The 12528-nt window shown below is 43.2% G+C and overlaps 1 protein-coding gene across 1 annotated transcript in view; it reads left to right on the top strand.

The window, feature by feature from the left end:
- Window positions 1-6551: 6551 nt before the first annotated feature.
- asah2 (N-acylsphingosine amidohydrolase 2) overlaps window positions 6552-12528 on the top strand; it is a gene marked incomplete at both ends in the record, with an annotated part of 37923 nt that continues 31946 nt past the window's right edge. The window contains 3 exons of the mRNA XM_083635852.1: window positions 6552-6681; window positions 9727-9869; window positions 10756-10899. Of these exons, the coding sequence (XP_083491978.1) occupies window positions 6552-6681; window positions 9727-9869; window positions 10756-10899 (417 nt within the window). The remainder of the gene's footprint in view (window positions 6682-9726; window positions 9870-10755; window positions 10900-12528) is intronic.

Here is a 12528-nt window from a genome sequence, read left to right as displayed (position 1 = left end):
TATTTGAATGATAAAAGGAGCTGTCCATCAGCACCACACAGAAATCACAAACTAAAAGTGTGGGGTTGTCTGCTATAGGCTAATTAATGAATAATTGACTACTAATTAAATGACGGTATCATTCAAGAATGGAGAAATGCAGTCTCATTCAAAATATTAATTTTAAAATGATCACAAAGATTATAATGTTTTGCAAATGCTTTGGCGGCCCACTAGTAATACCTTCGCGGCCCACCAGTGAGCCCTGGCCCACAGGTTGGGAATGGCTGCAATACAGTAATACACCAGAATGTATTTTACCTCCTTTATAGAAACAGCATTAACGAACCAAGAAGGAACAGTCAGACAACATCATAAACATAATATACAGGCATTTAGCAATACACAGGAGGGTTTACCAATCCATACATAGGCCCTATTCAAAAGTCTTTCTATCTTTGTTGACTGCTCTAGAGGCGTACATGTACTTATTGCAGACATAAACTGTATAGACGGCTAATGTTCACTTTGTGTATTTGTACAATGTTTCATATTTGTGCTTTATTTACCAAGTAAAAATGATAGCATCTTATTATGTTAGGCCAGTTCAAAAGGATCCATAGTACGTCAAACAGGACCTGGTGAGTCGAGCACTGAGGCTGCTCCAGACCGAGTACAGCCCAGTACAGCCCTCAATGTTGCCTCGCTAGTCTGCCCTGTTAAAGGAGAATTTCGTTTTTTTTTAACCTGGACCCATCTCCTGGCATTAATTATTATTTGGCCACTCACCAGGCGATCTCCGCGGCGTTTCTGGCCGTCCTAGCGTTGTTTTGACATCAATAGCGTCCAAGTCAGTTGTAAAATGGAGCTGACTTGGGGCCAAGTGTGAGCCTGTCTTTCCTGCATCTAAATAGCTATTTTTATTCCCGTTTTCGCCAAATATCGTCATAATCTGATCCCTCAAGAACCACCACACTGATATTTCGCCAAAGGCTGTTTCCTGGAGTCACACAGGGATCAAATTACCTCAAACGTGATCTCGGTCACCAAGTCTCGTGAAGTCCCGCGATACTTTCCTGCCGACTGGCCAAGTACAGGAGGACGCTTTGCGGTGGTGGTTTTAGCGCAACCTATGTGGGGTTTGGCGTAACCTATGTGGGATTCGAAATAACGAAGGTTATGCCAAACCCCACATAGGTTGCGCTAAAACCACCACCGCAAAGCGTCCTCCTGTACTTGGCCAGTCGGCAGGAAAGTATCGCGGGACTTTACGAGACTTGGTGACCGAGATCACGTTTGAGGTAATTTGATCCCTGTGTGACTCCAGGAAACAGCCTTTGGCGAAATATCAGTGTGGTGGTTCTTGAGGGATCAGATTATGATGATATTTGGCGAAAACGGGAATAAAAATAGCTATTTAGATGCAGGAAAGACAGGCTCACACTTGGCCCCAAGTCAGCTCCATTTTACAACTGACTTGGACGCTATTGATGTCAAAACAACGCTAGGACGGCCAGAAACGCCGCGGAGATCGCCTGGTGAGTGGCCAAATAATAATTAATGCCAGGAGATGGGTCCAGGTTCAAAAAAACCGAAATTCTCCTTTAACGGAGTTTCTCCCCACCAATCAATCTCCCTGTTTCTCTCCTGTCCCCGCCTTCACAGCTGTCCCTCATGTCTCATTATTTACCTGTGCCTATACTATTGTCTTAGTCTGTTTGTAGCCCTTGTAGCATCATTGTCTATGGTTTTATTGGTCTATGTGTTTTGTTATTCGTTACCTTGTCTATAATCTACTGTAGCTGTGTGCTACTGTAGTTCCTTCCTTCTCAGTAAAGCCTTGTTTTTTTTTACCCTGAATCCTGCCTACTTCTCGTGTGTCTGCATTTGGGTCCACACCACTACTCCATTCTTTTTTTATATATATTTTATTTTAGCTTTTTCAGAACATGTACAAAACAAAAACAAACATGCTCAGACACAGGAAAAGAAAAATTAAAGAAAAACAAAGACATACAACATTCAATATTACAACATGGTTACCATTTACATAAAGTGCTTATAATAAAAACCGTGCTTGGGGTCTCATACAAGATGGGACAATAAGACTCCAGTCAGGCAAGTCATTCATCCCCCTGACTTCATCCAGGTAGGCCAGAAACGGGTCCCAAATGGCCGAGAATTTGCCCAGTGAATTGGTCCTTGTGAACCTAAGTCTCTCCATCCAACTGAGGTCATGTCCGTCAACCACAACTGGAAAGAAGGCAAAGTAGAAGACTTCCATTCTTTTAAGATTCCTTTTTTGGCAAAAACTGTCCCTTGTGTCAGAGATTGTTGCACACTTGTGGGGAAGTGCAGAGAGGATTCCGAGCAGCCAAAGATGGCAAGTTCTGCTTCGGGTCGAAGGGTTATTTTGTAGGCCTTTAATAGACTAGAGTACCAGTCAAATATCTTGGCCCAGAATCCGGACAGTGAAGGGCAGAACTAGTGTCCTCTAGTAAGAGAGTGGCGTCAGCAGAGGACCAAAATGCGAGACTCATTAGCCAATGAACAGCCAGGAATGGGTCTCGCGCTACTTTTGCATGCTAAAATAAAGCTGATATGGTAAAATTTGATTCAAGGGATGAAAAACCCTTTCAAAGTACAACACAAACTGTCTATTTTGCTGCAACTCGACAGTGCTGCTTTTTTTACTCAAGAGTTCCACTTTCTACTTCCTGGAAAAAAACTGGTCCATTGGAGTGAATGGAGATGTCGGAACTCTTCTATTATACGGCTCTGGGCAGAACCAAAAAGCATGTGACAATGTAGCCTACCAAAAATAACGCAGCACAGGTCTGCATAATAACTCCAATATGAGACGAGTTGGACCACACATCACTTGACACATAGGTAGGCTACTATACAGTTGATAATTTGTATGTGCATTGAAAAGTCCTACTCTTACTCCTCAGTTAAACTCCTTAGTTTTCTTTAAGATGTTAAATTGATACTGGGTTCCCTGTTCTACATTTAGACTTGAGACTTGAGCCTGAAGACTGGCGGCTGACTTGGGACTCCAGAGGTAACTTTTTTATTTTTTTTGATAAATCAGTCAACAGTCATGACGATAAAACTTTATCCAAACTGTAATCTATAATCAATGATCCATAATCTATCTGAACTGCAGGCGACCTTTGGAGTTTGTGAGATATAGACATACTGATTGTGTGTCTCTCTTCCTTTCATTATCTGTCTCTGTGTCTCACTCTCTACCCCTTCTCTGTCTCTCTCACTGTTTCCCTCTCTCTGTCTCTTTCGCTCTCCCCCTCTCTCTGTCTATCTCCCCTCTCTCTCCCTACCCCCTCTGTGGTTCTCTCTCAGTTATATAACATCTGTCTTCTGGTCCAATCAGTGTGTTGATCTGAGCTGTAAAGCAGACCTTGGATCAGCCCTGCCCACACACACACACACACACACACACACACACACACACACACACACACACACACACACACACACACACACACACACACACACACACACACACACACACACACACACCTACCTGGCTTCACTCTCTATCTGGGCCTCAGCAGGTGAAGGTGAGTTATTCATTCTAATTTGTGTTTTAGACGTTTACATTCACTCTTGTTTACATTCATGCTGTTTACGTTCAGGTTGTTGTCACGTTCATGTTGTCATTACCAAATTAATGAAAAAGCTTGATTGAATGTTATGCGGTTTCAAATCGACATAAACATTGTAAATCTTCCCAAGCTTACTTCCTGTTGTAGTGTTTCCTAGTACAATAACTGACATGCAATAAGCTCGGTTCCCACCTGTTCCCTAGCAACACAATCCTGTGAAAACCATCTATACAACATTATAACTCTCTATGATTATAGGTGTACTACAATGCATTGTGATGGCATTATACTTTTTTATAAGTATGATTATAATCAGTCATAGACACTGGCATCAAAGAAATTCTTACCGTTATCCTAGACATTTTACATTGTTGTAGTCTATAAAAGCTAGGGGCTGTTCCTGTCAAATAAAGCACAAAATAAATAAATATACAGTGAAGCAACACATCATGGGATTGATTGATTGTTTAAAGTGTAATGCACTCATCATGCCCAACCCACATGGATTTCCAAGACACACAATAAAACAACAAACAACTGTTTTATTTAAATGTAACATTGTAGCAATGTTTGCTACAATGTTACATTTAAATAAAACAGGTCACAGGTCAACGTACTGCTCAGACAGTAATACAGAGCAATACATCTTTACTCAACAAAAAGTTCTGTCTTTGCTCCCATGCCTAACAAATACAATCTGCTGTGGGGAAGGTTCCTTTTTTTTAAAGACAGCTCAAATTTCTCATAATCGTCCAACTCAAAAAAGTCAACTTACATAGAGGACATTTTACTAAAGAGTTCGCGTAATTCACATAATAAACAGAGTCTATCATCTTCAGCATTAAACCTACCAGTCTCTAGTGCTAATGGAAGAGTTCCAGAGCGCAACTGAGCACACAGAGATTTTTTTCATCTGTTCAAATCAAACTTCACATAGGGTTCTACACCGTCCGTAACTGTCTTTTATGAGACAATAAGTTCTTAATTTTGGTTAATGGGTTTATCCCATAAGTCGACAGACCATTTATCTTTATACAAACTAAACTAAGCAGCAAGGGTGTGGCCTAGCCCCCTGCTGCTATATAATCGGTGAGCTAGGTGCTTTTACCTCAGTCTCCCAATTTTTGTCTTCAGAAGGATCTCACTGTGTGCCTAACTTTTTGTCAGCTTGGTTTCTGGTGGATTTTAGTTGCTGTGTGTTGGTGAGTAGACTAATATTGCTGCCATTCTCTCCTATACTGGGTAATTAGTCAGTGATTGATACAGAGTGCTTAAAGCTGGTTCATTTCTGTAAAGGCCGGACTTATTGTTGTTCAGTAGTTTCTAATAGTTGCAAAGGACCACAGGTCGGATTCGAACCCGGGTCAGCCGCGCGAAGGTCCGAGCCTCCGTGGTATGCGTGCTACCAGGACGCACATTTGTTCAAATAATTAAATAAATACGGTTACTATGAAACGAATGAACTAATCAAGTAGACTTTTAAGACATTTTACATTGAACAATATGTAATTCAAATGCATGGCAAAACGACATGTAATTTAAATGGTTAAAGTCTGGTTTGATTTCTTTGAGTGATAGGTGGGCGGGCAGTGGGTGGTGTCAGTCACGTTTTGCACCACATTTCGTGACATCGACCCCCCCCCCCCCACGCACACCATGAGTGAATGAATGAATGAGTGAATAAATAAGTGAGTGAATGAGTGAATTAATGAGTGAGTGAATGAGTGAGTGAATGAGTGAGTGAGTGAATGATTGAATGAATGAGTGAATGAGTGAGTGAATGAGTGAGTGAATGAATGATTGAGTGAGTGAGTGAGTGAGTGAGTGAATGCATGAGTGAGTGAGTGAGTGAATGCATGAGTGAGTGAGTGAGTGAATGCATGAGTGAATGAGTGAGTGAATGCATGAGTGAGTGAATGAATGAATGAACGGGTGAATGAATGAGTGAGTGGATGAATGACCGTGACATCGGGTGAACCTTCAAAATAAAAGCACAGAACTGTCAAAATTAAAGCACAGAACCTTCTACGTAAAAGCCCAAAACACAAGGGGCACGGTGATGCAGTGGTAAGCGCTGTCACCTCACAGCTAGAAGGTCCTGGGTTCGATTCCCACCTGGGACGCTGTGAGCACTGAAGGAATGTGTGCCCGTCCGCATGACCTCGAGTGCCCACTGTCCGGGTGGGGTTGTCAAAGGGCCTTTCTGTGTGGAGTTTGCATGTTCTCCCCGGTGCCCCCTGGGGGTTTCCTTCATATACAGTAGGAACTCCTCACCAAAACATGCAATATCCTGGTCGCTGAAGTGGTGCCTCCTCTGGTTGTTAGGGGCGCCTGTTCGGAGGGAGGGGAACTCGTTGGAATAGCGTGATCCTCCCACGTGCTATGTCCTAGCTATGTCCTACCGGTGAAGCTTCCCCTGTCAGGTGAAAAGAAGCAGCTGGCTAACTGCCCATGTCTCGGAGGAAGCATGGAGCCAGTTTCGGCTCTCCCCAGATCGGCAGAGGGTGGAGCAGCAACCAGGATAAATAAATTAAAATTTGAACTAATGGGGGATAAAATTGGGATAAACAATTGACACAGGAAGTGCAGGGACAGTCTTGTGCTGAAGCCATTTCTGTCAAAAGCTACAAAAATGTGTTTGTCTGTCATTTCTCATGTGAAGAATGAAAGTAAAGAATGTCTTCAGACCTTTAAAGAGCCAGTTGGAAGGGAAACAATTAACTTCAACAAGGTCTTACCCACGTGTGTGTCTTGCCTGTGTGTGTGTGTGTGTGTGTGTGTGTGTGTGTGTGTGTACATGTGCATGTGTGTGGCTGCGTGCGTGTACGAATGTACATAATATGTGTACATATGTGTGTGTGTGTGTGCGTGCGTTTGTGTACGTACGTGCGTGTATGTGTGTACGTACGTGCGTGTATGTGTGTATGCATCTGTGTGTGCAGCATGGCAGACAGGGGGAAGATGTATTGTGGTGTCTCGGCTCTGGAGGCGACGCTTGGCGTTCTCTTCCTCATCATGACGGCTGTTTGTGTGACCCTGCTCACTCTCACCTGGCTGCCCAACACACACACAGGCAAGACGCACACACACACACACACACATGCATACATGCTTGGACACAGGAAAGACGCGCACACATGTAAAACACAGAGAATTGCAGAATTTGAGTGCCGATGCAGGATTTACTTTTTTTAGATTGCTTTTTACATTACATTATGTCCTTTGACGCTTTTATCCAAAGCGACCTACTGTATATCTCATTTGGTCAACAGTAGAGAAATCAACTATGAAACACAATCTATGACAGGTATGACTTTTTGAAGGAATAGATAGCACTTGTAGAAAGTAGTTTGAGAAGGAATAAGTAACATTAGTTGGATTGGCTTTTTGCCTTTATTTGATAGGGCAGTATCATTTATATAGACAGGAAAGCAGGGAGAGAGATGGGAGGGGCAGCAAATGACCGCAGGTCGGATTCGAACCCACGGTGCTGAGTGCTCTACCAGGTGAGCCACCAGGGCACCCCAGGCTTTGAGAATTTAAAGGGTAGCCTAACTAAACCCGAACCCATATTAATAAATTAATTAAGGAGCATGTGCAGCTCGTTTCCTTTGCACCCGACAGCGCAGACCGATGTGAATAGTTAGATGATTGTTTTTTAAATGAACGTCAACAAAATGATTTAAAATTAAGATTTGATTGCTAAAAACATATGACAATATGAATATGTTATGTATTTAAGAGATGATAACATCTGTCTTTAATGGGCTGATATATATATATATATATATATATATATATATTTATATATATATATATAACCCTATTCTCCTGTCTGTCGGACCTTACGCCCCTTATAACAGTCTCTGCGTTGTGTATTTTTAAAGTATATTGAGTCTGGGATGGATGGAGGGAGACGACAGTGGTACAGAAGGGAGACAGGAGTCGTGATGGTGGTTGAGGTAGAGCGGGTTTTCTGCATTTATTGCCTTTTCTCTCTGGCAGCACCATGCAGACAGCATACAGGCAGCTTGTAACAGGAAAACAGAACTGCGTCAAGCTTCTCTGATTACAAAAATAAATGAAATAAAACAGAAATACTCTACAATAAGAAGAAAATATCAATAACATTCATTCGCTGACATTTGATCATAACCATGCTGTGTACAATGAGGTGTCAAATTCAGCTTTTCAACATTCACTTTCAAACAGCAATTGGCTCTGTAGTGTAAAAACGATCTTTAACAGCCATTTGATATAAAAATCTAACAGTGGTGGGCATTTAACTAACTTTAACTTTAAAACAATATGTATGTGGGTGAACTCAAGATGCAGTGCCCTACCTTGTAACAGGAAAACAGAACTGGCTCTACAGTGGCCGCGGAGGGACAAAAGACGCAAGGTACGGAACACAACAGAAGCAAGGTGCAATGAAAAACGAATGAACGCCTTCTGTTACAGGGCGTCTTGTAATAGCTCGTTAGTCAACAGCGCCGCCCTGTGACCAGTTCTAGTATCAGAGTTTAGCACCGGAAGTGCCCTGTCACAGTGTGAGGATTATGCTGGCTGTCAGTAAACACTTGGAGCTTGAGTCACAACTGACTAGCGTCGTTATTCACCAGTTTATAACACCCTCTGCTGGCGAACAAGTATAACTCACTCTCCTACATCTACCCCCACTTATTTTGATGGCGTCCCCGCAATCAGATCATCAAGTTCACAAGTAGCCCATAACTCATAACCCAGCCATGATGAAAGGTGTGTGTTGCGGGGTATGTGTATGAGTATGCGTGTGTCACTCTCACTCTCTGCCACACTCCTTGTCCATCTGGGGCCAGTTGCACCAACTGGTCTTACATTGGTCTTAAGCTAAGTTGGTCGTAACTTTATGACCTAACAGCTACGCCGGTTGCACCAAGACGGCTTAAGCCTTCTTTTCACTACGACCAGGCGTAACTCTTACACCTGGTCAGGAGGAGGCGTAGAGCCTGCCTGTAACAGAGATCTCCGTGTCTTATCAGCGAATACCTTTTTGAGTCCTTACCGTCATCGTCACCGTCGGTCCGTCACCGTCGTAACACAGCCATCGAAGCATGATGTTAGATTATAACAAACTAGTTGTGTGGCTTAGCCTTCCCAAATGTTGCCGTTAATTTTTTAGAATTTAATACATAGAATTGGGAACGTTACATTCAATTTCATTCAGACTGTCTGTCTGGCTCAATCACCGCCATTTTCCCCCCGGGGCGAGGGAGGGTGGGGGGAGGGAGGGTGTAGTGATGCACATACAGTAGTGGCTGATAGAGCGTAGTGGCACAGTGACGCTCCAAGCAGGTCGCGAGGCACATTTTTGCAACATCATCCAATCAGGGTGCATTCACATGGACGCGCATTGCTACGACCGGCGTAGTTAAGACCAGACGTAAGCCGTGTTGGTGCAACAGGCATAAATCCACTCTAAAGACTGGTCTTAACTAAGACCGACGTAGGAGTTACGACCAGGCATAGTTAAGACCACTTGGTGCAACTGGCCCCAGGGCTTTAGATCTCTGCCATATTCTCCGTCCCAGCTCAATGTTCTGCTGGACTGACTCAGGGTCCAGGGGCCTTTAACTCATACGACAGTCTATCAGTCTACGACAGTTTATCCAGATTGGCTTTATGAGTCTGGACGCTCCAAGTCTGATTTGTGTCACATGTCCCAAACCACATTATAGGCAGGCATCTGTCACTATGGGGGTTTCTCCTGACCTTTGGGCACTTGTTGTGCTGAGCATACTGTGTATATTGTTGTATTTTTACTGTTTTGTAAAGCACTTTGTGATCTCGGTCTGTGAAAGGTGCTCTATAAATAAAATAAATATTATATTATTATTATACAAGAGTCAGAAGTTACACATATGGCCTTTTACAACAGGATCCAAAACTCCCACTCAGTCTCACTACAGGAGAAAAAATATAGATCTGGATAGAAATAGAGAGCCTTTACTGTCAACGAAATCATGAGCATTACTCCTGATTAGCGTCAACACAGGCTCTAAAATTTAAATAAAGTAAAATAAATAATTACAATGTAATTTTGTACTAGAATACGTCAACAATCCTCTCCTCCCCTCAGATCCAGAAGCCATCAGTTCTCCCAGTCCGGCCACCAGTCCTTCCAGTCCGGCCACCAGTTCTCCCAGTCCGCCCGAGCAGCAGCCCTATCTGATCGGACTGGGCCGGGCTGATTGCACCGGACCCCCCGCTGAGATCCCTCTGGTCAGTACCCATACCACACAACACACACACGCGCACACACACCACAGAGTCATGCTGCCTTCTCCTCGTAAACTCGCTACTCCCAGGTTCAGATGCAGCAAATACGACCTGTGGTGCATTCAAGTGCTTTTGGAGAAACACAGATTTATCAGTTTTGTTCTCTTTGGCGACAGCTATGGCGAGGAGTTGTAATTGCAGGTGAGCTGGACCATTTGCTTTTCACCTGCTCAAAGGAGAAGGGATCTGCAAACATTTGGAAAGTGGCACTGTGTGTCTTGAAGTCTGTGAACCACTGGTCAAATTCTTGCTTTAGCTTCTCAATGGCATCAACATATTTCTCGCTACTGAATACTGTGCCCTCCACAAGAGACCTACATGATGGAAAATGTTTTCTCATAGAGCTGGACTTTCCATAACATCAGTTTTGTGGAAAATGCTTTGACATTGTCAAAAGCTGCAGTGACAAGCTACCCTGGGCCCTGCAACTTCAGGTTGATTGATTGATTGATACAGCAACAAGCATACAGTATAACATAATTCATCAGGATATCACAATAAAGTCTTTAAACTTATTTCCATTGTGGTCCTGAGGATTCGGTGGGACGCAAACAAAAAAGGGAATGACGCTAACGGTATCCCATTTTACCCATAATAAAAACAGCGGGAACGCAACAAGGTTGGAGGTCGGAAATTCCAAGTTGAAACTTCAGAGTTGTCTTGAACGGGGTGATAATACATCCTTGGAACAATCAGAGTAAAAAGTAGGCTATTACCTAACCTGCCTACCTAACCTTTGTGTGTGTGTGAGTGTGTGTGTGTGTGTGTGTGTGTGTGTGTGTGTGTGTGTGTGTGTGTGTGTGTGTGTGTGTGTGTGTGTGTGTGTTAGATGGGCTATGCTGACCCACAGCAGACAGCAGCAGGGATTCACACGCGTCTGTTCAGCCGAGCCTTCATCATCGATGACGGTCAGCGGAGAGTCGTCTTCGTCACCGCTGACATCGGCATGATGTCACAGCGCCTGAGACTGGAGGTGACGCACACACGTGCACGCACACAGACACACACGCGCGTGCGCACACAGACACACACATGCGCACACCAAGCGGCAACCTCAATCTCGGAAAAATTAAGCCGATGCGGAAGTGCAGTTCCTTGAATGGCTCTATCCTAGACCAAATCAGCGGGGATGTTTACATTTACTTCCGGTTACCCCTGGTTCCGGTTACCTCCACACATCATAATGGTGGTGAACGGCACAAACTGACGTCTTGAAGACAAAAACAGACAAAGAAGACAAAAATGGTTCGTTCGTGTTGTGTTGTTGGGTGTCCAGTGACCATAAAGAGCAGGTCAAGATTTGGATTATTCAGAATTCCATCTGCAAAGGGCAAACATGAGCAAAGAGAACTCTGGATTCGGCGGCATAGGCTTACTACAGCTACAACATCCGGGTTCCGAGCTGTATCCGAGCGGCGTCAGTAGCCTCTGTCTGTAACGTAACGTTAACGAGTCTGCAAAAAAACAGCGAGTTTGACAGTTGTAAACAAACGTTATTAGCTAGCTAACACTACATAAAACAAACACAGAAGAAAGGCTAGATACGTCGGACAAGCATGTTTACCAACCGTTTGAACATTTAAATTGAAAGTAGTCGGCCGAAAACAACGAGAGAGTTTGACAGCATTTATTTGACAACATGCAAATTTAAACCTGCCCCGCCTTCCCGAAGTGGTACCCGGAAGTAAATGTTGTTTACATGGTGACGTCACGGTGATTTGGTCTATAGACCTCCATGTTAAAATACCCGACGTTACAGCAGAAATAAACATGTTTACAGCCTTGTTAAAAATCTCTATAGCTAATTTAACCTTTCATGATAACTGTACGGGGGGTGGGGGAATTTTTCTATAACTCACCCATTTATATATTCTATGGCTGCAAAACATAAGTATTTTTTCACATTTCCCACACGATTTTATTCCATTTTCTCCCCAATTGTACTTTGCCAATTATTCCCCCTGCTGCCCCGGTCGCTGCTCCATCCTCTGCCAATCTGACGGAAACCAGCACCATGGGAGGACCACGCTATTCCAACCAGTTCCCTTCCCTCTGAACAGGTGCCCTGACTGACTAGAGGAGGCGCTAGTGCAGCGACCAGGACAAATACCCTCAAACCGGCTTCCCTCCTGCAGACATGAGACATGAGGCCAATGAGCCATTTATTTCCCCATAGAAATTTCATAAAATGCTTATAAAAAATTGTTTTACTTGGTAAAACCAAACGGTTCAGATATATTTAGAAACAGGAGAGACCATAGCACATTTCACTCAGACCAAAACTTAAAAAAACATTGAAAAAATATTTTCTTTAAATTAAACAAGTGAAATGTTATGTGGTCTCTCCTGTTTCTAAATATATCTGAACCGTGAAAATCTCTGATTTGCTGTGCTGAAGCGGGAAGTGATGTTTCACTTTAGCTCTATGGGAAAATGATAACTTTTCACTTGATTTATGACGTCAGGAAACACTTTCCTAATATATTGTCTCAATCTTTAGTTTCAAAATTTCTTCAATACAGCAATGATGTTCATTTAGTAAATGATAAAGTAGACTGTTTTGGGGCGTGATTGACAGATCGCCTGTCCAAAAACCAAGATG

This window comes from Poromitra crassiceps, assembly GCF_964638095.1.
Source record: "Poromitra crassiceps genome assembly, chromosome: 4".
Classification (NCBI taxonomy): Eukaryota; Metazoa; Chordata; class Actinopteri; order Beryciformes; family Melamphaidae; genus Poromitra; species Poromitra crassiceps.
This window is presented reverse-complemented; position numbering and strand designations above follow the sequence as displayed.